General features: G+C 38.6%; 1 protein-coding gene across 1 annotated transcript in view; it reads right to left on the reverse strand.

The window, feature by feature from the left end:
* The window catches only part of COL4A1 (collagen type IV alpha 1 chain), a 221,134-nt gene that overhangs the window by 101,639 nt on the left and 92,356 nt on the right, over positions 1–27,139 (reverse strand). Inside the window, exon 3 of the mRNA XM_088458338.1 lies at positions 72–161. Coding sequence (XP_088314464.1) covers positions 72–161 — 90 coding nt within the window. The remainder of the gene's footprint in view (positions 1–71; positions 162–27,139) is intronic.

The raw sequence follows: 27,139 nt of genomic DNA on the forward strand, positions 1-27,139 counted from the left end.
TGTGTATTCCAAGTGTAAGGATTTTAAAATATAAATCGATAATTGTAGTAGTCTTACAAATATGATATTACCTTCTGACCCAAGGGTCCAGGTGCCCCCTCTTGTCCTTGAAATCCAGGAAACCCAATAACGCCAGGTAGGCCTTGCAGGCCTCTCTCTCCCTGTGGAAAGCAGAAAGGTAACAATTTAATGTAATCAATTAGAAAAAGATTTTTTGGGGGATTGGAACAGAATATGTGAAATCTGTTGATTCTGTCTTTTTTAAAGACAATGACCTATAATACATATGAGAAGATGAGGGAATCTGCTCTAACCTGCTGATGGTGAATGAATTGTACAACTTGCTTTTGTTATTAAGTTTAATTTACCAGTAACTGTTAAGATAGAGATGTATCAAACCCAACGTGGACAAGTAAAGTTACCAATAACAACCAATCAGCTTCAAGCTATCATTTATCTAGTACATTTTATAAAATGATAGATATAATCTAATTCTTTGCTATTGGCAATCTACTTGTCCTCTTTAGAAAATGTGATACATTAAAACCATTTTAAGCCCTAAAAACTTCACATCACTATGTACTGTATGAGCTAAACCCACCACAGTCCACACCCTGCTATTTCTATATTAATGGTGAGCCCTAAGCCAAGAATGAATCAGTACAGAGAAAATGCATAGTATGTACACAACATCCTTATTTTTCTATCCTACAAACACAATTCACTTTATAATCCAGATCATGTAATCTGGACTAACGTGGATCAAGTATATTGTTACCTCATGTACTAACAGAGCCATGCCATTTAGAGCCATAATCTAGGCAATCAAGAATGTCTCAAAATTTATAGTATTATTATGCAACAATTAATGTAGAACCTGCATAACCACATCAACAGTATTTTCTGAGTTGTCCGCTTCCCCTGTTGTAGCCTCCACTATTTCTGGCCTGTAATTGGTCCTCCCACCTCATCCACTGTCCACTGTTCTAGGAAGTTGAGTTGGAGACATATTTTACCATTTCTATATCACAGAACCAGTACCGCTGGGGAATAAGGTTTTGCATGCAGCCCAGGCGTGGAATAATGTGTCCTCGGTTATAATACAGCTTTAACAAACCTATCAAAAATGTAATAATTCATAAGATTAATAATTCATTTATGGCCATATGGTTCTATAATTGGTTCTACTAATTACTGGGTGTCTGTAAAATAAAACATGTTTGTCTATTTAAACAAAACCATCCTTTTTTTTTTTTTTGTTGCAGTGGTCTAAATTATTTGTCTGTGAACTAATGTTTCAGCATTTAAAGTACTAATAAATTATTAAATTATTAAAATTTAGAGAATAAAGTATACATGGGTTCAATTTCCACCATGACCCTAACTGTGTGGAGTTTGTATATTCTCCCTGTGCTTGTGTGGGTTTCCTCCGGGTACTCCAGTTTCCTCCCACACTCCAAAAATATACTGGTAGGTTAATTGGCTCCCAACAAAAATGACCCCTAGTGTGTATGTGTGTGAGCATGTGATAGGGAATACAGATTGTAAGCTCCACTGGGGCAGGGACTGATGTGAATGGCCAAATATTCTCTCTCTGTAAAGCGCTGCGGAATATGTGAGTGCTATATAAATAACTGGTAATAATAATAATAATATACAGAAAAGCATTTGCTTACATACATAAATGATTTTAGAGTTGAAACAAATATTTCTGTCCACAAGGGGGAGTGCTGGACCTAGAAATCGCTCAAATGCAGCCCAGCAAATGCCAGTTATCTTGCAATTCAAACTGGGGTTGTTTTCCCCCATAAACTGTCTTTCTTGTTGTCAGTCACCTATTAAGTTCACATAATGGAAAATACCATTTCATGAAGCTTAGTAATTATTAAAGAGTATTAAAAAACAGTTTAACTTTACAATTAAAACTACTAAATTATTTGTAAATAGTTGTAACTAAGTTGAAAGCAGTTCCTTTTTATAAACTAATTCATTTTAGGGTGACAATCTTTATACAGCCCTATGTTTCACAAGAGGTTGCTCAGAATCACTGTCCATATACTGTATAATAGCAGACAGCAATGACATTGGAATGCTAATTAGCAGTTTAAAGTCTACAAAGTAAGATAGGATATTTATAACAAATTTGGAAATGTATAAAAGTTACATTATTGCTTGTTTTTTTATATGTGCATTAAGATATATTTTTTAATATTTTGATATTAAAAAAATCACTTTTCACTTTGTTCATTCATAACTATGTTTGTGCATGCCTATGACGTATTCATTTTGTATGTGATGCCCATCACATTCAATGCTTATCCCGGGTCTGAGAGCAGTTATTAATCGTGCCGGTATTCTGACCGCCGGGATCCCATACCCAACCCGTTAATTTGCGTGTTGTCATTTTACATTATAATTAATATATCAGATCAAAACTGGGAGCACAATAACATTAGAGGAGAGAGCTGTGTAAATTCTGTCACTAACAACATTCTTCATGCAATAAATGAATTTAACTTCCAATTATCTCTATTTCATTTTTCCAATATCTATAATAATATCATTCCTAGGTCACGGAATATGTAGCTTTATGCTGTAGACAACTTGTTGAGCAAGTGGAACTCCAAGAAGACTCAGCTTCCTGTACTGCATTTCCTGCTGACTAGGTATGTGCTGTATAAGCAGCCAGTTGTGTCTCTTCTGCTTAGATAATCATCTCTTTGTAACTAAAGTGCATGTAGAATATATTAGGAGGAATCCTAAACAGTAACAAGTGAACTAAATGGGCTGTTCTGCTACAATGATCGGTTGTCATCATGTTTTTTCTCAATTTCCTTAGTTTATGGGACATTGTGTATTTTGCTGATCTACAGTATGTCATTACTTGGAGGTAAGGAAACATCACCGGATAAAGATTCCTCTCTCTCTGTTGTTGCCTTAAAATAACTGTTCCATCTGCATTACTAATTCCATTGTGCGCCACCAGGAAAGGGCAGTACAGTAGATAAAGAAATGAAGGCTATTTTAGTAGAAAGTTTGCTAAAGGTACCTATTGTATTATTAAGCATTGTAAGGCTGGAAATGTTATAATGACAATACATTTTATAAAGTTGGCAAAACTATTAAGGTCATACAGAAATAAGACCAGCACAATGCTAGAATGGTAATATTGGGCCTGATTCAGAGAAGTACGCAATGCCAATATTTACGCAGTTAAGCGATTATTGGTAAACTGCGGATACGTCTAACTCACACTGCGCATGCAACAAGGTACATTACCGTAGTTGCTCGCAGTGACTTTGTACTTGCAGTGTGATTGACAGGCAGGGAGCATTGGTGGGAGGTAACGGGGAGTGGCGGCAAAGAACGCAGGCGTGTCACGGCCGGTGTGGGGCATGTCACAGTCTGTGTCTGTGATCCCGTACGCAGTGAAAGTGGCTCCGATGTCTCAGTTCTCACGGCCAATCTGAGTAGTCATAGGGTCACTCAGTACTGCGATAATCGAATGATCTGCGATTGATGCCAGGTCTTTGTACTCAGATGCTTGGATTTGCAAAGACGCAGGTGGGCGCCTCAATACAATCTACAGCGTCTGCACCATTTGCATATTTTCGGATAGCAGCTGCGTACGGGATCACAGATGTGATGGGATTAGTGTACATCTCTGAATCAGGCCCATTGTACAGTTTTGTGGCAACATTCATCCTCTCACTGACTATTGGCCGTCTCATTATTGTCATTTTTCTTAGTATCTGGTACATGTACATGTTACCTACATATCTACCGTTATCCCATAAATGTGACCATGCTAAACAGTTATGTAAGGGAAGGCGGGGCAACTTGTTACAGAGGCAACTTGTTACAATGAATCTAAAACCACGCCCACGACGCACTGCGGCTCGTGCGACTGGGAACAAGTTTGAACATGTTACCATCAGTGCTGAGTGAAATGACGGTAACGCAGATGTGTTTATGTAATAGGCACCTAAACAAACTGGTTTTTTTATACCAAAGTAATATTTTTTACCTAGATATGAAGTCGTCTCTTGGCTGGACTGTTAAAGGTAAGGGTTTATCATTCATTTTGTTAGAATCACAGACCATTAGTGTATTTATTGTCATTGTTATAATCGTGAATTGAAGCACAGAAATCGAACTATGGTCATCTCGGGTTATCTGACGGCACTTGGGGCAAGTTGTTACACAATATCGGAGGCAAGTTGTTACTTGTAACAACGTGCCCCACAGTCAGTGGGGAATCTCCCACTAGGTACGTGAGACACGTGTTTTTTTTACCCGGATTGGGAGAGTGGCTTCCTTGTTAGCAGGGGGAGTAGCTACATGGACAGAGCAGAGCAGGGTTGCTGTTGAAACCTGGCCAGGAGTGGGTCCCTTGTATTGCATGTAAAGGTTGGGCTCATATTGCTTGTGTAAGAGGTAATGCAGTAGCCAAATATAATTCCGTGATATATGTACAAAGTTTTCTAATGAACGCTTTTTATATTAAAATTTTGTATAGATTATTTTATAGGTAACAATTTGCCCCAACCCTGTAACGACTTACCCCTGTCGGGGGCAGATTGTTACTATTATGTTTGCTCCGAAAACATGTTTTTCATTGTTAATAATAATTATTGGATGTAACTTACACCCAATATAAATAGAAGAAAGAATAATGTTTTGTTTGTAATTTTTCTGTTTGGTTGTGATTAAAGATTTTTGAGATATTTGCGTTTCTATATTTTTGTAACAACTAGCCCCGTCTTCCCCTACTTTTCTGCTTTAGAAGCATTTAATAGTTTTGGATGTTGGATGTCAATACACAATATCCCAAACTAATGATTCAGTATTAATGCTACTGCTGTAAAGGATCCTTACCCTTGCTGACAGATATCTTGTTTTTATCTTTCTGGGTTTAACTTCCACTAAAGAAGTACATAGTGTTTTTTTTTTTTAAATAGAACATGATAAAACTAAAGTGCATTGCAAATCCTTTAGTGCTTTTAGCTCAGCATGTCACAGTGGTGTTGAATTGATATGGAGCTACAATAAATGTAACCTCCTGCTGGTGGAGGGAGCTGACCAGAGATGGGTAATAGGGATGTTGAATGCAAGATACTGTAGTGGCCACAATGTACAACATTCTACCTGATGGGACAATATAATGGGATGAATTTAGAAGGGTGGAGTATGAAATCTGTGTAACATTCCTTACTGAATGGATGGCAGTAAAAGACTTGCTTCGTACACCTCTTGTGAGGTTGTGGTAATAAGGTGCCGCTCATTACTGAGAAAATTAACCGTAAGTATTGCTTGAACATGGCTGACCCCTGATCCCCCTTCTTTTCCTTCTTAGGTGGCTTTAGTCCATACCAGCATAGGCTCCTGCTCTCTTACCTGGGGGAGGCAGGGTTCCAGTGCTGCTGGTCTGTATGTATCAGAAGCGGACAAGTCCACTGAAATTTGATAAAGACTGGTCCCTATGGCAGGATTCCCATTATGCTCTCGTTGCCCCTTATCATGGTTATGTTTAATTTTTTCTGTTTCTGTGACTCCGCCAGTCCACATCTTATTCTGTATTATTGTTGATATTGCTTGATTGTATATTATGTGCCTTTGCCTAACTTTAGGCTATACTTTCCATTTTGACTACCGAATATGTTCTCAATCTGATTTATGTTACATTTACATTTTTCATTTTATAATGGTGATATTATGCTCGGCAATGTGATATTTTACAATGTTTTAAAACTCTCAATAAAAATACTTGATTTACATTTTTTTTACAGATGTGACCCAAGAATGATAGACCAAAGAACAGTATTTGCTGAGACACAAGATTACAATGTGTAATTAGCGTAGAGGATGAGTAAGGCACAGGAGAGGTGACCGGTTACATCTGATGGCAGGCATTTTTCTATCACTTACACAAAATGTTGCACAGTTTCTGCGCTGATGAGCATGAAAAAGCGTGATGGGGGTTCTTCAGTCTGTGTGTCTGGTACTCACATACTCACATTTGCCAAATGATTATGCTCTCCACCCTCCACATTTCTTATGACTCTTAAATGACCCATACCTGACAAGACTGTAGGCATGTTGGACAATAAGAGAGGCTAGAACCTGTCATCTCACATAAAACTACATTGGTGGTTTCTAATGGCCAAATAAGGATGTGTATTAATGGGCATGTTTATAACAGAGGAATAATTGTAATGACTTCTATATCCTCTCCCTATAGCACAGTGGCAGACGTCATTGTGCATATTACACTGTGATAATGCAGCCCTGAGCACACTGCAACCACAGTCATTAGGAAGGAAATACAAGTATTACACAGACAATAGGTAGGGCTTTGTTCTTCTTTTACTTAATAAACTAATGAATAAAAAATGTAAACTCATTGTAACACAGACAATTTAAATGGCATTTAGAGGTCACTAAGAAACCTCAAATATTTAGTAAATAGGCTATTTTGTGTGGATACAACTAAGTGTCCGCCTCATGCATATCTAGGAAATAACTGCAGTAAAACAGTCACAAGATTGTCTATTCTATTAATGCTGTTAATATAGGCACATCCATAAAGTAAATGCTAGCTCCTGGTACTACAGAAGACTTCCCATTGCAAACATCAGGACTTTATTTAGATGGGTTTATAAATGTGCTGCAAACTGCTGCAACCAATCACATTCTAGCCAATGCGGATTTGTCTTTTAAATGACTGCTACTTTAAATATATGAGAAGACTCGTCGGAATCTCACATAAGTGCACTGTACTTCTGCCATTCGGGGGATAGCCATGACTACTTGTACTTCTCTAGTGGCTCATTCTCATACCGTGGTCAGCAGGAAAAAAAAGTGATTGCTTCCTACACATGGTGCTACTCATGTGCTGAGAACACTGGTGAGTTGGAGCTTTGACATATGAGAAGGAAGCATTTCTGATACTTGAGGTGAGAGTAGCAAGGGTGAAGCTAGGCTTTCTGCACCATGGCAAAAACTCACCCTTTTGCATATATTGTCTTAAGCAGGTCCGGCGGTAGGTGTCTCAGCACCCTGTGCCGTCACGTGTACTCCCCGCCCCTTCTCTCACTGCGCTCTGCCCCTGTGCTACTTATTCACTGCAACCGACACAGCGGAGGGTGGGACTTTCCTACTGCCGGACCCCAGCGCCCCTGTGTGACCACACAGCCAGGAACATACATGTAGCTGGCCCTGGTTTTAAGAGTCAAAGGTAAGTATCGCTGCCTGTACTCCACTACCATACCCACCACAGAATATTGCAGTGGTAGCTAGCTTTATAATACAGAGAATATCAGTGGTAGCCTTATAATACAGAGAGCATCAGTGACCGCCATACAATACATAGAGCATTATCTGACTGCCGTATAATACACAGAACTTCACAATCATGTAGTGACATATGCAAAAAAAGAATCTAAAGTGCCCATTTCTCTCTTGATAAATTGAAAACATGAATGACTCTTTACCACTCTTTACCAAGTAGTACTGTATTTTAGGAGAAAAAAAAAAAAGTTGAAATGAATGAGGGAAAGTTGTCCGAGCTGTAGTGGTCTGAACTTTTAATCAAAATTATTAAACTTTTTATCAACAATTCCAAACAGACAATCAAACTCACAAAAGTCATACAATAAATATTGATGGGGCAGTTCCAAAAAAATTAAACTAGAACATGGCCTGATGGGGGCAGTTCCAAAAAATTAAACATGGACATGGTCTGTTGGGGCAGTTCCAAAAAATTAAACAAGGACATGGTCTATCTTATGTAGGAGAGAGACAAAGGGGCATTTAAGTACATGATGAACCCACATATTTTATTTTTGTTGCAATATTGTCCAGTTACAATTAATTATTATACTAATTGGTATTGGTGAATATCCAATTAGGGTGTTTTGTTTGAAAATACTTGAAGGTGTCTGCAAAAGATTGTTATATTTCAATGTGAGCCCATATTTTAGCTTTGAATAAGTTACTGCAGCAATTCACAATGGGAACACACAAAGTATTAGGTACTGTAGGACACATACGCATAACATCAATAAATGCCTGTGTTTGCGTATAAATAGACACTAATTTTATATTCATAGGTGTAATAGTAAAAATAGTTTTTTCATACATCATAGCCAGAGGATGCGATACGCTGCCAGTAGAATAATCCATGACAAATTATCTGTCCAGACTGGTATTAATGTGCTGTGGGAAGCCAAGACATCTATTCCGGTCTTCTGGGAGAAGATGCAGCTGGAAGACTGATATTAAGAATTCAATGTATGATCTCAACCAGCCAGCTGCCAGGATTATCCCTCTGCATTATCATGCATGGAATTCCACAGTCCTGGAATTTTGTGTCTTTAAATCAATTTCACGATTGTAGCAATGGGAACAAATGAGATTTTGTCTACATTTAATTGAACTCATATTGATTATATTTTGATAACGTAAATAATACATAAATAGACACATTGGCCTTAAAAATAGGATTCACAGCTGGCAGAGTTGGGAATCCTATTTCTGAAACATATGGCTAAAAATAACCATAATTTGAAATAATAAATAAACTTATTTAGATTTTTCATATTTTTTTTCGGTAGGCTTAAAAATCCTAAAGGGTCAATTTTATAAACAGAAGACACTGCCTAACCAGCAGATGTCTAATGGTGCAAAGAGTTGATGATACAGATGTGTCCTGCTACACGGCATTTCAGTACGTGTTTTGGCAGATACTGCGCATTATGTAGTGCCATACTGTATGCCACGAAAGACTACACGCCATGCAGTACACAGTTTAACAGCTGGGTGGCGAATGCTCCACAGATGAAAACTAAAGTACTGTATACAATACTGTAGCAGTGCACAGCAATCAGGGAGAGGCTGGCCAATCACGTTCAGGCAGTGTAAACAGTCACTCCTCATGCTTGAAATGATCACTTTGTGTCAAGACTACAGTAAACTGCTATAGACATTACTGTATATTGTACTTACTGTATTACAGGCCATCCGTACTGTATACTGTCACTACATGGTGTAAAGATGCCTGGTCACAAAGACAGAACATTTCAGGTTCAATACTTTTAAAGTATTCTGCTCAACTTTATGCATTGCTCCTCACTTTACTCATCCCTTTATCTCCATATTATGACATCCAGCTTCATTTGACTATAAACCGCTATCGACATTGTACTGTATTGTGTACTGTATACAGATGTGTCCACATACATCTTACTTCCTTGCGCCATGCCCTGGTGTGACTCGGTAGTACCGAGCGTCTTTTCGTGTGACTTTTACGTTACAGTGTCACAGCCGCTGACATTGTAATGTAGTATTTCGCTTGCAGATACAGCCACAGTCGCATACAGAATATAGACATGCAGCCTATCATTTTTATCAGCAGAAACTGCTTGTTCTTCCTAATCTCATCACTGTGCGAATAAGATGCAATTGTAGGTAAAAGGAAAAGATGCTTGGTGCTACCGAGTCGTACAGCGCTCACTCATTATGTTTAACGTGACTTGTAGCGCACTGAGGTAAGATCATACTTGCCAGCTCTCCCTGATTGTCAGGGAGACTCCCTGAAAGAGGAGCAATCTCCCTGTCTCCCTGAAGAGTCTAGCAATCTCCCTGATTGCACCTTACCCCCATTATGTAGCTGTTATATATACAAAAAAACAAAGAGATATACATTCAAATGGGATCATTAGTATCGTTTCCCTACATTGGATATAAGGCACAATGATCCCTATAGCTACATGTATTTTCTCAAAAGTATCAGTGTGTTTTCTTGCATCCAAATATAAATGAGCCATGAAGATGTTAGTAAGCAAATCAGGCTTGCCTACCCTCTCGATTTGGTCGGGAGCCTCCTGAATATCGGGTGCCGCTCCCGACCTCCCGGAAAGGCAGGCAAGCCTCCCGGCTGCCGCTTGACCCCCCTAACTACTACAAGAAACCCCCACAGCAGGGGGCCCGATGAAGCGATTCGCGCTGAATCGCGTCATCGTGGCTCCGCCCCCTGCTTCACAATGCCAATATTTTCAGCATTGTGAAGAGGGGACAGAGCTACGATGACACAATCACGTGGCTCCGCCCCTAAAACCTCGTCATTACCTGGCCACGCCCCCCACTGTGCACAGACATTCAGCTCCCTCCCGGAAGGAGGGAACTGAATGTCGGCATGTATGAAGTAAGTTTTATGCCACACCTCTGAGATGTAGCAGTACACACCCATTTTACCGCTCATAGGTGTTGCTTTCACAATCTCCCTGGAATGCTTTTTCAACAGTAAGCAAGTATGGGTAAGATGTGTGTGCAGGGCCGCCATCAGGGGGGGACTGCCGGGCCTCGAGTCCCGGGCCTAGAGTGAGCATAGACAGAGGGGGGACCGGCTGGCTGCCTGACCATGCCCTGTGCTCTCCCTCCTGTTCCAGCTAGCCCTCCCTACCCTATCCTCCCCTCTATGCCCTGAGCCTCCCCAGCTAGTCCAGCCAGCCTTTCCTGTCCCTCACTTAGTCTAGACAGTATTCCCTGACCTGTGCATCTCCCCCCCTGGTCCAGTCAGCCGTCCCTGTCTGACCCCCCTCCCAGTCCAGCCAGCTCTCCCTACCCTGTCCCCCCTCTCTGCCATGAGTCTCCCCCCTAGTCCAGCCAGCCTTCCCTGTTCCCTCCTAGTCCAGCCAAACTTCCCTGACCTGCGCGTCTCCCCCCTAGTCCCACCAGCCATCTCAGCCCTGAGCCTATCCCTCCCCCCAGTCCAGTCAGCCTTTCCTGGCTTTTTTTATGTGGGTCTACTTTGTCAGTACCGGGCCCCACAATTTCTGATGGCAGCCCTGTGTGTGTGGACACATCTGTACATGTTATAAGAAGAGACCACACAGTATTTTGCATATACCCAGCTCCAGATAAATATTGTCTACGCTGATGTGTGTCAGCACTTTTATACTCCATGTCACAAATAGCTCTGTGGATTACAGCAATATTGCACACATAGCACCAATTTGTTAAATCTCTCTCTATATATATATAAAGCTGAAGAGTGACATAAATCATGTCATCACGATAGCATGTAATGTCAGTTGGTCTGAACTCTGGCCTCACCCACCAGTGTTTGTGATGTACTTATAGAGTCCTGACATAACACACATCTACTGTCTCTAAACACTTGTATTTTCCATACTTCCCATATCACAAAACACCTTATGTTGACAACACAGACACTCCTGATAATCACCAATAACAACATCACATGTAGATTAATATAGAAGAAAGGAAAAAGGCGCACTGGTATTCAGAGTCCAGATACATGGGCCTGTTCATGATCATTAATGGGCCCGTTACACATGTAGAAACACTACTTTCCGCATGTTTTAAGTAACGGCCAAATTCATTATTAGGGACCCAATAGGACTGCCTAGTATTAAGCAAACACCGAAAACTGTTAGTTTCACAGTGTCGACACCACATTGTTGAAATGTCGACATTAAACATGTCGGCATCTGCCGAATTTTGACATGTTTACAATGTCAACATTCCACAGAGGAGAGTTATGCTGGGTACACACTTAGTGATGTGTACCCAGCCGATGTGTCGTGCGGTGGGTCCCAGCGGGGGTACCGGCATTGGCAAGTGCGTACACACTTGCCGATGTCAGCATTGCTCCCTCTGACGATATCGCCCGCTGATGATATCGCCCGTCAGACCTGCATGCAGGTCTGACGGGCGATGTCGCTGACCACGTGTGGGAGCACACATCGTCAGCGACATAGCCGGCACTCACTGGCTGTTGTGGACGATATGTCGTCCGTTCCGCCGGATCAGATGACATATCGTCTAGTGTGTATCTGGCCTTAGGCTGTGGCAGCAGAGGCTTAGGGTTAGGCTACGGGAGGAGATGGTTAGGTTTGGGCACTAGGTGGAGGTTTAAAATTAGGGGTTAGAGATATACTCCCCACACAGTGAGCTTGAAGTCATCAGGATGTGACTGCCAGACCCGAAAGACACTGCTGGAGCCACCAGACCACCCTTAACAAATCACCAGTAGACCACCAGAGACATTTTATCTACATTCTAATCATGTCAACATTTCCTCAGTGTTGTTATGATGAATGTCAACTTGGTCTATGTAGAAATGCTGCAGGTCAACATTACGACCTTGTCGACATTATCATGTCGGCATTATGAATGTCAGCATTATGTTGATAAAATATACCACACACCAAATTATATGGACCCAGTAAGTGAAGGGTCACCTCAGCCTCAACCCACTATATTTATCCTACAGTATGCTGGGCCCGATACAGCAGGGTACTCACTTCTCCTGGTCTATCCCGTCTCTGGCATGGCAGTGAGAGTCATTGGCAGGGAGACAAATCAATGGGCGCCACTGTACATGTTTATCTCAGGACAAGTGATCCTCGATTATTAAATTGTTATATACAGAAACTTAAATATAAACTTTAATAAACCTGCGGCTCCCCATTGACTACAATGGAGGGAGCCATTCATTGGCTGAGAGACGGGGATGACCTCTCTCAGCCAATGAACGCTTAGCGACAGGATTTCCATGGTGAAATCCCGCCGCTAAGTTGTCATTCAGGAAGTACCGTTCTATGCAACGGTACTTCAGTTCATGGGTAGTAATATAAATTTTTTTTTTTGCAAAGTCCGTGGGATGCCTACTTCGTACTGAAGAAGAGAGAACCTCGCATAGGAGACGGTAAGTATGTTTTTTTTTCACTGGTCCCCTATGGATTCTTTACCGGACAAGTGCACCGATGCTACAGGTATACACAGGTGAGCATGTGTACATGTGTGTGTGTGTTTGTACATGTGTGAGTGCATGTATGTTTAATAAACTGTGTTTATTTAAACATTTCTTTACAGGTGAACTACAGGTACCAGTGGGCCCTTAATGCCCTGCATGCTGGTACTTGTGGTTTTCCAAGTACCAGCATGCGGGGCTGGCTTGCTGGGACCTGCAGTTCTACTTGTAAAGACAATGATTAAATTTATTAATTTTAACACAACACATACACTATCAACCCGCCACCCACCGTCACCAGGGGTGGCGGGGATAGCCCCAGGGCTATCAGCCTGGGGTGCCCTGGAGGGGGGGGGACACCTTTTGTGGGGGCCCCAGCTCCCCAGGGATCCCCGGCCTGGGCTGACTAGCGGTCAGGGCTGATGCTGCGGCTGGGGAGCCCGGTGAAAGGGCTCCCCTGGCTGTGGAATCAGCATCCCCGCTAGAAAAAGTTTGGTGCTGGTTCTGGAAGATACAGGGGAACCCTACTATTTTTTTTCCCCTGTATTTCCAGAACCAGGACCGGATCAGAGCCCAGTGTTGGTTGCGCAGAATACGGGGGACCCCAACGTTGTTCATCCCCGTATTTTGGCAACCAGGGCTGGTTCTGACTAGCCTGGTGCTGGTTGTGCTTAAGTACAGGGGACCCCTACGTCGTTTGTCCCCTGTATTTAAGCACACCCAGCACTGGATCACTAAAGCCCGGGGCTGGTTGCTCTTTTGAGGGGCACGCCATTTTTTTCTTTGTTTTACACGGACCCGTCAGTGCTCTGTGTCATTGACACAGATGCAAGTAGCACGGATCTCCTGGTCCGTGTGTGCATCTGTGTCATTGGAATACACAGCAGCACAGACGGGTCTCACTGACCTGTCCGTGCTCTGTGTCAATCACACATGTAGCACAGATCTCCCTGGTCCGTGCTACATGCATCTGTGTCAGATCGTACACGCTGATTGACTGAGAGCCGTGACAGACACGTGTCAGCCAATCAGCGCTTTGCCCATTGAAGGCAAAGGGATTCTTAAAAATGGCCGCTTGAGGCAAAACCTCAAGAAGATCGCTAGGTTTTGCCTCGATTAGGGATCTGGGGCAGGAGGAGAGATCCGAGGGGTGCCCCGGATCACCCCAGATCCCCGAAGTTCGGGTGGGTCCGGTTCTCAGGGAACCGAACCTGCTCATCTCTAGTTCTTACACTGCTGCAAAGCAATGAATATGACTTATTTTTTTCCATCATTGCTGCAATATGGAAAGTATTTTATTATTAGAAGAAGTTATTATGGCAATACCTGTAGAGATTCTTATTACCGCTTTATGAGGCCCTCACCTTTGGAGGCAGGCTTTACCTTAAAGCTAGACATGCTTACTGATACTTGAGAATCCAGTAGTCCAGCTCAAAGTGATACAGCTTATCAACGCTAAGAATTGCCATTTATACAGGTGGACAGGACCAACCGCCCACCCCCCCTCCCCCCCCAGTAAAATCCACCACTTCAGTGAGCCAGTTGCAGTCTGTGCACTGGCTACATTATGACTGGCAGTGGCTTCCCACAGGAAGCGCTACCTCCAAGTACCACATAGAACAGGCAGCCCCAGGGGGAGGTGTTTTCTCCCTGGGACTGCCAATCCAGGCTGCAATTAGCAGTGGAAGACGCTGAACTGCATTTCGGGCAGCCCTACACGGCTTCTAGGGGTTGCGGCCAATGCAGTCCTTAAAAGTCGGTGTTATGCCACCGCTGCTTCTGTGCATGCTCTGGTCACAGCGCCTGCCAGACCTATTGCGCAAACAGCGGGAACATGCCGGCTAGACCTGTAGTGGTAGCTCCCCTCATGCAAGATGGTAGGAGCTGCTGCTGGACGTTACACTATGCTGGATGTGCTCAAGCAGAGGCATCACCTACCTGGTTGGCACACGGTGCGGCAGCAAATGCTAGTGGCGGAAAGCCTATAACGGTTAATCTGCGAACCCACACTCAGATAAAGTTAACGATAATGATAAGGATCTTATTGTTAGCGTTAAAATAGTTCACTTTAATTCCGCTGCAAACGACCAAACGATAGTCGATGCGCGGGCACGAATGGTCGTTATCGTCCGTCGCCCGGGCAAACCGGCATACATGGTTTCCACCATGTTAGCCTGTTTACTATAGGGACCCGCGATCGTTTAGCGCGGGTCGTTATAGGTTAATGCATGTGTTGGGTGTTCGATAACGATCATCCAACACATGGAGAGCGATCAGATAACGATCGTCGTGCACTCATCCCGTGTGTACACACCTTTAGACAATGTTGATTCAGAGTTGGCAGCTGACAACTCACAATACAGGAAAAGGCTAAGGACAGAGGCAGGAGAAGCCAGGAGAATCCAAAAGACAAACCATGTCAGCAATGATAGGCAGAGCACAGGAATGCAAGTTCAGCAAATTATATTCACAACAGTTTCCCCTTTTTTTCTCTTTAGTAGGCCTTATGGATTTTTTCAATGTTAATAATAATCATATTTACAAATTAAAATCAATATTGCACTTTTATTATTATAGATTACACCAAGAGGGGGCGATTCGGAATGGCAAAAGGTGATCAGCAACATCACTAGTTGTTCCTTGCACCCCCTAGTGGTGAACTGGCAAATTAGCGATATTGGGGCAGAAATGTGTGCAGTCAAGCATTGCAGCAAATTGTCAGTTCACCTTGAATCATCCCCTACAGTAAGTGTTGTTTCAATTCATTCATATTTACCATGTGGCAACTGAGCACTATATAATACTTTATTTATTATAAAGTAGTCATCAGAACAGGTTCATCACATTTGACTTGAGTTTCGATTAAAAGTTTTATAGAAAGCCACAAAAACTATTATCAAATTGATAGAAAAACTAGGAATAAAATGGGAACCAATGGGCTTAGTAGAGCAGTGGAGGTACTAAGGGAAAAACAATGCTTTTAAACTGTTAAAACAAGAGACTGTAAATCCACTATGGAAATACAAGGTATGCAGCAACATATGTAAAAAGGATTAAAGCTGAAATATAGATTACTAAAGATGACAAGTCTAGACCAAACCTTCTCTTAAGAACATAAACAGCAAAATTAAACTAACAAAAAATGATAATTTAGGACAAATGATTGTACATAAAGGAAAATAGATAAGCAGAAGAAGTGCAAAGTATTCCTATAACGGGGCACACACGGACTATTCTAACTGAAAGAACAGTAATAAATGACCCATCCAGAAAAATTATATGAATAAATTAAAATATAACTTTTATTGATACTTATAAAATATATAGGCGAAAATATAATATATATATATATAAAATTATGTGTTGTTTACCACTAAACCTAAATGTGTCAAAATGATTGACCTTAATTTGCACACATGTCCCTATCCCTTATTATATAGGGGTCGATCTACACCCTATCCACTATGATACTAAATTGTATCGGTATGGTATACATAGAACATCAGGACAGTCAATCAAGTGTGAACCACCCTATAGTTCGTGGTACCTTGGTCTCATTTAGACTAAGTGAATAGATATATGTACCATGTCACTGTATACATGTCATATGTTATTCATCCGGATACAGATTGCCACTAAGCAGCATCAAGATTGAGCTTGATGGATTATCCACATTATTGCAAGATTAAGTATTGGGATGTATATAGAACTAGTTAACAATGTTACAATTAACAGTCTGACCCCAAATAATGCTCAGAGTGACTATTGAAGCTATAATTATAGCTAGTATGCAATGTCACAAATAATGTTCTGATGCCACATAGCACTCAGAGTGAATAATAAAGCTGTGTAAGTTATTAGCAAACAATGTAAATGTTATAACTGTATATGTATCTCGCTGACAATGTTACTGTTATCACTCTAACGCCGAACAGCGCTTAGAGTGTATAATAACACATTTGATTGTGAAATCCCCTATTCTTAATAAGAGACATAACAGTATCTCTCATATTTTAACACATGCAGTAGTTATCAAATATCAAATCCCTTTCAGGTTGTTAAATCACCTAAATAGTTACTTCATAGGCAGTGTAACTCTGCCCAACCAATTCCTTTATTATCAAGGGATATTCTCTCCCATTCCACTGCCCTTATATTCAATTATGACTTCCTTATTAGTCTCTGCTGTTAATATTCACAGCCTTATTCTACCAGGTTCACTATCTCTTTAATAAACAGTCACCTCTGTCAACTATGCTAATAAATCTTATCCGTGATTCACATTTTTAATCTGATGTTCACACAAATTCATCACTTTAAGTAGATTAGTGTGGGGACAGCTGTATTGCTGAATAGTATTAAGCGTCTGCCATCTCTTAGGTAATTAACAAGTCCCATACATAATTACCACGTCTACTCTTATAGGCAGTATAATTCTGCCCAAACTATATACTATCCTGATGAGAATAATCTCTCTTATGTAATTCGTTCTATGTAGTGAAGTGTGATCACCCTGCTAACCTCCACTGTTATAACCGCCGGAGTTGCTCTGCTGGGACCGGCATTCCTCTATTATACAGCCACTCATTTAGCTATGCGCCCCGCAGTTAGCACAACACATCGGCGGTTAATGTCACAGTTAATTTCACAGAGGTTCTGTTTGCGTTTAACGTGGAAACATACACATTGATTTAAATTAACAGAGCACGCTATGCATCGCGTGTCTGTGCATTCCTAACGCGCGTTTCGCCCATCGGCTTAGTCATAGGAGCAACCCGTTCTCAGGGCTGCCTGGGGCTATATCCTGATCTCCCCCCAATCACCATAGAGTTCTCTGATTGACATCCCTTGTAACCAATGGGTACCTCCTATAAGTATTCTCCTCAGTTATTTAGTACTTTATATCAAACTTAAGATATAAACAAAGTATTATAATATAAATATACTGTCTGGTTGTATCTTAATTTAATTGGGATGCAAACACTCAAATTGATATGTAAATAAATTAACTGGATCAAGTAACTATAATATAATCACTTATATAAATAAAAAATAATAATGAATAGATGGCAATAATATCTAAAACCACCAATACATAAATTCATTTATAAAATCATTATCTTAATTCTAAATCCAAATTGAAACTAATAAAGTGCTAATTATTATTTCTACATCTTATATTAATAAAAAATAATAATGAATAGATGGCAATAATATCTAAAACCACCAGTACATAAATTAATTTATAAAATCATTATCTTAATTCTAAATCCAAATTGAAACTAATAAAGTGCTGATTATTATTTCTACATCTTGTGAGCAAGATGTAATAAGTTATGGACCTATCCATAAATAAAATTGATAAAATATAATATAATACAATATATAGTGTGATAAATTTATGTGACATAAAAAATCAAAAAAAGTGAAATAAATGTGAAATAAATTATTAATCCCAAAACTAGACTATAAATTCTCCAAGCATCTATGCCCAGTACCATATATATAGTGTCATATAAATAATTATATAAATAATTATATAACATAAAAAAAAAAAAACCCTCAAAAATTTTATTACCCTCAAGTGAGACAAAATTAATAATCCAAAATCAAAGTTGTTATCTATATACTACCGAAATATTTATTATATATAAAATATTGCCATAAACTTAAACATAATAATTAAATAAATAGAAATATATCCAGACCCATTATAGGTTTTCAAAGAGTGTTATGCTATTAGTTGATTTTATTTATTTTATTTAAGGAACACCCCATAATTGATATTATCATTTAAACCTATTGGTTGCAGTCCTCCTAGTAGAAAAATCCAGTGGCTTTCTCTTTTTAGCAATTCTTGTATGATGTCCCCACCTCTTATTCCAAGATGTACTCGCTCCACACCGAATACATTCATGTATCTTGGATCACTTTGATGTCGATCATAGAAGTGTTTTGCTACTGTAGTTAGTTGTTTGAACTTCGCTAGATCTGAACCAGAGTTCCTAATATTTCCTGCATGTTCGAGTATCCTCTGTTTCAGGGGTCTTGATGTCATACCCACGTATCGTTTCTCACATGGACATGTGATACAGTAGATTACCCCAACGGTGTTACAATTTATATAGTCTCGTATTTTATGCATTCTGTTATATTTATCCTTAAACTCTGTTGTTCGTTTCATGTAGTTGCAGGATTTGCAACCCCCACACTGAAAAGATCCTTCAGCCACTGCTCTCCTCTCTCTTCTACTACTGAAATGGCTCCTAACCAATTTATCTTTTAAGTTGGCTGATCGTCTCCAACTTATTGAGGCTTTAGGTCGCAGGGCATGAGCAAGATCATCATCCAACCTGAGTATTGACCAATGTTTCTGTATTATCTGTTGGATGTGTTGCCACTCCATACAGAAATCTCCCACAAACCGAATAACTTCTGGTTCATTCTTTTGAACCCGGTTAGAGTACAGTAAAGAATTTCTATCCTGCTGAGTGGCCTCATGTCTTGCTTTCTTAATAGCCCTGTTACTGTATCCCCTCTTAAGTAAACGCAATCGCAATTCCTCAGATCTGATAGCGAATGATTGGGGGTCCGAACAGTTCCTCCTCAGACGTAAAAATTCTCCTTTTGGTATACCTTTAAGGACCGGTGGAAAGTGTGCACTAGTGTTATGTAGCACACTGTTTGTCGCTGTTGATTTCCTGTATAGATCTGTCACGATTTTTCCATCTTCCATCCTACGTATTTTAAGATCCAAGAAATTCACCTCTACCTCACTCACTTCATAGGTGAGTTTAAGATTCAAGTTGTTCTCATTTAAAAGGCTAATGAATGTTCTAAATTTCTCTTGAGGACCATCCCACACTATGAGGAGATCATCGATGTATCTCATCCAAATTAATATATGGTTTGTGTATTCCTCATGAACATCGGTAAAAACAATCGTCTCCTCCCACCAACCTAAATAGATATTCGCATAGGTGGGGGCACAGGCCGCCCCCATAGCTGTTCCTCTGACCTGTATATAAAACCGATCATCAAATACAAATAAATTTTTTGTCAATACAAAAATTAATAATTTAATCAAGAAGGCACCAAAATCTGTTCTTTCCTCTTTATCAAGAAAGTATTTTACTGATTCAACCCCTCTATCATGTGATATACTGGTATACAGTGACTCAACGTCACATGTAGCCATCAAGACCCCTTCCTCTATATGGACTTCATCTAATTTCCTCAGTACGTCCATTGTGTCTTTAGTATATGATGGTAAATCTATCACATATTTTCTAAGGTGAGTGTCTAGGAATTTACTGGCCTGTTCCGTAAGACTCTTAATCCCCGACACTATAGGGCGGCCCGGTGGTTTACTTTCATTTTTATGTATTTTAGGCAACATATAAAATGTCGCCACCACTGGGTCTTCAACTTTCAAGAATTGGTATTCAGTCTTGATTATCACCCCTTCTTGATATGCCTGTTCAATAATATCATTGTATTGTCTCTTAAAATTCTCAAGTGGGTTAAACATTAGGTTTTTATAGCATGTATTGTCGTTTAGTTGTTTTCTTGCTTCTGTTATATATTGATCCCTAGCCCACAATACAACATTTCCCCCTTTATCAGAGGGTTTTACCACTATGTCTTCCCATTTTTGAATCTCACAAAGGGCTTGTTGCTCTTCCCTTGTCATGTTGGTAATAAAAGGATGATATTGGTTTTTGTCCTCATACAATTTATCTAGGTCCCTTGATACTAGGTTGATAAATGTGCCCACCTCTGGACACACAGTTGGTTGTGGTAAAAATGTCCCCTTCCTTTTACATATGGATCTTGATGTATGTTCTGAAATTCCGGTTTCATCCGCAAGATTATGTAATATAGATAAAGCTTCATTCTCTTCATGTGACCAATCCATGGTCGAAATTCCTGTCAATTCATTGACATCAGTTTGAGATTGATTCCTTATGTTTGATGAAGTAGTGGAATAAAATTTAGTAAGGAGGAGTCTCCTACCAAATAAATGAAGATCTCTTTCCCATTTCCATCTATCAAAATGGACCTCTGGGGAAAAGGTCAAACCTCTGCTTAGAACATCCAAATGTACATCACTCAAAATCCTACTGGACAAGTTAATGATTTTAAGCCTGTCATCATTATTCCCCACCAATTTTATTTTCTCCTCTGCGTACGTCTCTGGTACCTGGGAGTGTCCTGAACATCCCATCTGCCTTGATTTCGGATGTTTCTTCCCCCGCCTAACCTTCCTTTTGGGGGTCTTTGGTCCAGTCCTGTATCTTGGGCTAGATCTAAAAAATCTTTAGAAGAGTGAGAAGGTAAATTGTCTCTTAAATTGAACGAATGTTCAGACTCTTCCGTCCCTGAAGAATCTTGATCAGTAGATACATAGCCTTGCAAAGGTTTCCTCTTTAGATCCCTCGTCCTCTTATCAGCCATGAACCGCCATTTAAAAACTTGTTTTTGGGCGTAGTCTCTCTTGTCCCGGGCAAACTTATGTCTTTTTCGATCTATAATTAAAGATTCATATTCTGCCAGTTCTTTCTTATATTTCTCAAAGGTCCGCTGGAATGTGATATTCTATTCATGAATCTTTAAATTGTTAGTCAGTTGTTCTATCTCTTTTGTATGTGTATCCAACATCAAATTATCGTGTTTGATCAGTATTAACATAAGATCCTGGGCACATTTTTTCAAAACTTCTTCCCATTCCACTTTTAAATTATCAGTCGCCAATTCAAATGTGGGGAATACCTTAGGTCTAAGACCACGGGGACTAATCCTTTGTTTTATATAATTCTCAAACATAGTCATCTCCCACCATGTTCTTGTCTGCTTAAAAAGGCTTTTCTTTAATTGGATAAGTTCTTCATGCCAGTCATAGCTGTGTTCCACATCCACATCTATATTATCAGGAAAAATGGTACTTAGTTCACTATTCCACCGCTCTCTCCTGTTTTCCAATTCGGCTGATAAGCTGAAGGTAGCCATAATATTATCAGAAACAAATGGGTCACTAAATGTTTAAAAAATAATATAATATTTCTACTAGTCGTGCAGGATATTCAAGAAATCTGAGAAAAGATCTCAGCAAAACAGTATAAATGGTAATAGAAAATATCCGCACAGACTAATTATTATAATTGTCCTTCCCAGATCATAAATTAGATATCTGACATCCTTATCTTTATATTTATTGGGAGGTGCTCCCAGGAATAAAACATCACAATAGATAAGCAGAAGAAGAGCAAAGTATTCCTATAACGGGGCACACACGGACTATTCTAACTGAAAGAACAGTAATAAATGACCCATCCAGAAAAATTATATGAATAAATTAAAATATAACTTTTATTGATACTTATAAAATATATAGGCGAAAATATAATATATATATATATAAAATTATGTGTTGTTTACCACTAAACCTAAATGTGTCAAAATGATTGACCTTAATTTGCACACATGTCACTATCCCTTATTATATAGGGGTCGATCTACACCCTATCCACTATGATACTAAATTGTATCGGTATGGTATACATAGAACATCAGGACAGTCAATCAAGTGTGAACCACCCTATAGTTCGTGGTACCTTGGTCTCATTTAGACTAAGTGAATAGATATATGTACCATGTCACTGTATACATGTCATATGTTATTCATCCGGATACAGATTGCCACTAAGCAGCATCAAGATTGAGCTTGATGGATTATCCACATTATTGCAAGATTAAGTATTGGGATGTATATAGAACTAGTTAACAATGTTACAATTAACAGTCTGACCCCAAATAATGCTCAGAGTGACTATTGAAGCTATAATTATAGCTAGTATGCAATGTCACAAATAATGTTCTGATGCCACATAGCACTCAGAGTGAATAATAAAGCTGTGTAAGTTATTAGCAAACAATGTAAATGTTATAACTGTATATGTATCTCGCTGACAATGTTACTGTTATCACTCTAACGCCGAACAGCGCTTAGAGTGTATAATAACACATTTGATTGTGAAATCCCCTATTCTTAATAAGAGACATAACAGTATCTCTCATATTTTAACACATGCAGTAGTTATCAAATATCAAATCCCTTTCAGGTTGTTAAATCACCTAAATAGTTACTTCATAGGCAGTGTAACTCTGCCCAACCAATTCCTTTATTATCAAGGGATATTCTCTCCCATTCCACTGCCCTTATATTCAATTATGACTTCCTTATTAGTCTCTGCTGTTAATATTCACAGCCTTATTCTACCAGGTTCACTATCTCTTTAATAAACAGTCACCTCTGTCAACTATGCTAATAAATCTTATCCGTGATTCACATTTTTAATCTGATGTTCACACAAATTCATCACTTTAAGTAGATTAGTGTGGGGACAGCTGTATTGCTGAATAGTATTAAGCGTCTGCCATCTCTTAGGTAATTAACAAGTCCCATACATAATTACCATGTCTACTCTTATAGGCAGTATAATTCTGCCCAAACTATATACTATCCTGATGAGAATAATCTCTCTTATGTAATTCGTTCTATGTAGTGAAGTGTGATCACCCTGCTAACCTCCACTGTTATAACCGCCGGAGTTGCTCTGCTGGGACCGGCATTCCTCTATTATACAGCCACTCATTTAGCTATGCGCCCCGCAATTAGCACAACACATCGGCGGTTAATGTCACAGTTAATTTCACAGAGGTTCTGTTTGCGTTTAACGTGGAAACATACACATTGATTTAAATTAACAGAGCACGCTATGCATCGCGTGTCTGTGCATTCCTAACGCGCGTTTCGCCCATCGGCTTAGTCATAGGAGCAACCCGTTCTCAGGGCTGCCTGGGGCTATATCCTGATCTCCCCCCAATCACCATAGAGTTCTCTGATTGACATCCCTTGTAACCAATGGGTACCTCCTATAAGTATTCTCCTCAGTTATTTAGTACTTTATATCAAACTTAAGATATAAACAAAGTATTATAATATAAATATACTGTCTGGTTGTATCTTAATTTAATTGGGATGCAAACACTCAAATTGATATGTAAATAAATTAACTGGATCAAGTAACTATAATATAATCACTTATATAAATAAAAAATAATAATGAATAGATGGCAATAATATCTAAAACCACCAATACATAAATTCATTTATAAAATCATTATCTTAATTCTAAATCCAAATTGAAACTAATAAAGTGCTAATTATTATTTCTACATCTTATATTAATAAAAAATAATAATGAATAGATGGCAATAATATCTAAAACCACCAGTACATAAATTAATTTATAAAATCATTATCTTAATTCTAAATCCAAATTGAAACTAATAAAGTGCTGATTATTATTTCTACATCTTGTGAGCAAGATGTAATAAGTTATGGACCTATCCATAAATAAAATTGATAAAATATAATATAATACAATATATAGTGTGATAAATTTATGTGACATAAAAAATCAAAAAAAGTGAAATAAATGTGAAATAAATTATTAATCCCAAAACTAGACTATAAATTTTTGAGTTTTTTTTTTTTTTTATGTTATATAATTATTTATATACTTATTTATATGACACTATATATATGGTACTGGGCATAGATGCTTGGAGAATTTATAGTCTAGTTTTGGGATTAATAATTTATTTCACATTTATTTCACTTTTTTTGATTTTTTATGTCACATAAATTTATCACACTATATATTGTATTATATTATATTTTATCAATTTTATTTATGGATAGGTCCATAACTTATTACATCTTGCTCACAAGATGTAGAAATAATAATCAGCACTTTATTAGTTTCAATTTGGATTTAGAATTAAGATAATGATTTTATAAATTAATTTATGTACTGGTGGTTTTAGATATTATTGCCATCTATTCATTATTATTTTTTATTAATATAAGATGTAGAAATAATAATTAGCACTTTATTAGTTTCAATTTGGATTTAGAATTAAGATAATGATTTTATAAATGAATTTATGTATTGGTGGTTTTAGATATTATTGCCATCTATTCATTATTATTTTTTATTTATATAAGTGATTATATTATAGTTACTTGATCCAGTTAATTTATTTACATATCAATTTGAGTGTTTGCATCCCAATTAAATTAAGATACAACCAGACAGTATATTTATATTATAATACTTTGTTTATATCTTAAGTTTGATATAAAGTACTAAATAACTGAGGAGAATACTTATAGGAGGTACCCATTGGTTACAAGGGATGTCAATCAGAGAACTCTATGGTGATTGGGGGGAGATCAGGATATAGCCCCAGGCAGCCCTGAGAACGGGTTGCTCCTATGACTAAGCCGATGGGCGAAACGCGCGTTAGGAATGCACAGACACGCGATGCATAGCGTGCTCTGTTAATTTAAATCAATGTGTATGTTTCCATGTTAAACGCAAACAGAACCTCTGTGAAATTAACTGTGACATTAACCGCCGATGTGTTGTGCTAACTGCGGGGCGCATAGCTAAATGAGTGGCTGTATAATAGAGGAATGCCGGTCCCAGCAGAGCAACTCCGGCGGTTATAACAGTGGAGGTTAGCAGGGTGATCACACTTCACTACATAGAACGAATTACATAAGAGAGATTATTCTCATGAGGATAGTATATAGTTTGGGCAGAATTATACTGCCTATAAGAGTAGACGTGGTAATTATGTATGGGACTTGTTAATTACCTAAGAGATGGCAGACGCTTAATACTATTCAGCAATACAGCTGTCCCCACACTAATCTACTTAAAGTGATGAATTTGTGTGAACATCAGATTAAAAATGTGAATCACGGATAAGATTTATTAGCATAGTTGACAGAGGTGACTGTTTATTAAAGAGATAGTGAACCTGGTAGAATAAGGCTGTGAATATTAACAGCAGAGACTAATAAGGAAGTCATAATTGAATATAAGGGCAGTGGAATGGGAGAGAATAATCCTTGATAATAAAGGAATTGGTTGGGCAGAGTTACACTGCCTATGAAGTAACTATTTAGGTGATTTAACAACCTGAAAGGGATTTGATATTTGATAACTACTGCATGTGTTAAAATATGAGAGATACTGTTATGTCTCTTATTAAGAATAGGGGATTTCACAATCAAATGTGTTATTATACACTCTAAGCGCTGTTCGGCGTTAGAGTGATAACAGTAACATTGTCAGCGAGATACATATACAGTTATAACATTTACATTGTTTGCTAATAACTTACACAGCTTTATTATTCACTCTGAGTGCTATGTGGCATCAGAACATTTTTTGTGACATTGCATACTAGCTATAATTATAGCTTCAATAGTCACTCTGAGCATTATTTGGGGTCAGACTGTTAATTGTAACATTGTTAACTAGTTCTATATACATCCCAATACTTAATCTTGCAATAATGTGGATAATCCATCAAGCTCAATCTTGATGCTGCTTAGTGGCAATCTGTATCCGGATGAATAACATATGACATGTATACAGTGACATGGTACATATATCTATTCACTTAGTCTAAATGAGACCAAGGTACCACGAACTATAGGGTGGTTCACACTTGATTGACTGTCCTGATGTTCTATGTATACCATACCGATACAATTTAGTATCATAGTGGATAGGGTGTAGATCGACCCCTATATAATAAGGGATAGTGACATGTGTGCAAATTAAGGTCAATCATTTTGACACATTTAGGTTTAGTGGTAAACAACACATAATTTTATATATATATATATATTATATTTTCGCCTATATATTTTATAAGTATCAATAAAAGTTATATTTTAATTTATTCATATAATTTTTCTGGATGGGTCATTTATTACTGTTCTTTCAGTTAGAATAGTCCGTGTGTGCCCCGTTATAGGAATACTTTGCTCTTCTTCTGCTTATCTATTGTGATGTTTTATTCCTGGGAGCACCTCCCAATAAATATAAAGATAAGGATGTCAGATATCTAATTTATGATCTGGGAAGGACAATTATAATAATTAGTCTGTGCGGATATTTTTCTATTACCACATAAAGGAAAATCTAATCTTTTCAATGTGTTGTTTTCATATCTATTCTCAAAGATAAAAACATGGAAAATAGAAAATAGACTGTGTAGCAGAAATTTAGGCCTGCCATCAATGCTGCTTATCCAACACAGATTGATACAATATATTTGGATTATTGTGAAAGTGTCCTAAACGCTTTCACATAACAGTTACAAAAGACAAGAGTACTAGACAGTTTATTTATTAAAGTGAGAGTTTTTAGAAGTGGAGATGTTGCTCATAGCAACCAATCAGATTCTAGATATTATCTTCTAGAAGGTGCTAGA

The sequence above is a fragment of the Taudactylus pleione genome, unplaced genomic scaffold (assembly GCF_031769625.1).
Source record: "Taudactylus pleione unplaced genomic scaffold, aTauple2 ptg000041l, whole genome shotgun sequence".
Taxonomy (NCBI): domain Eukaryota; kingdom Metazoa; phylum Chordata; class Amphibia; order Anura; family Myobatrachidae; genus Taudactylus; species Taudactylus pleione.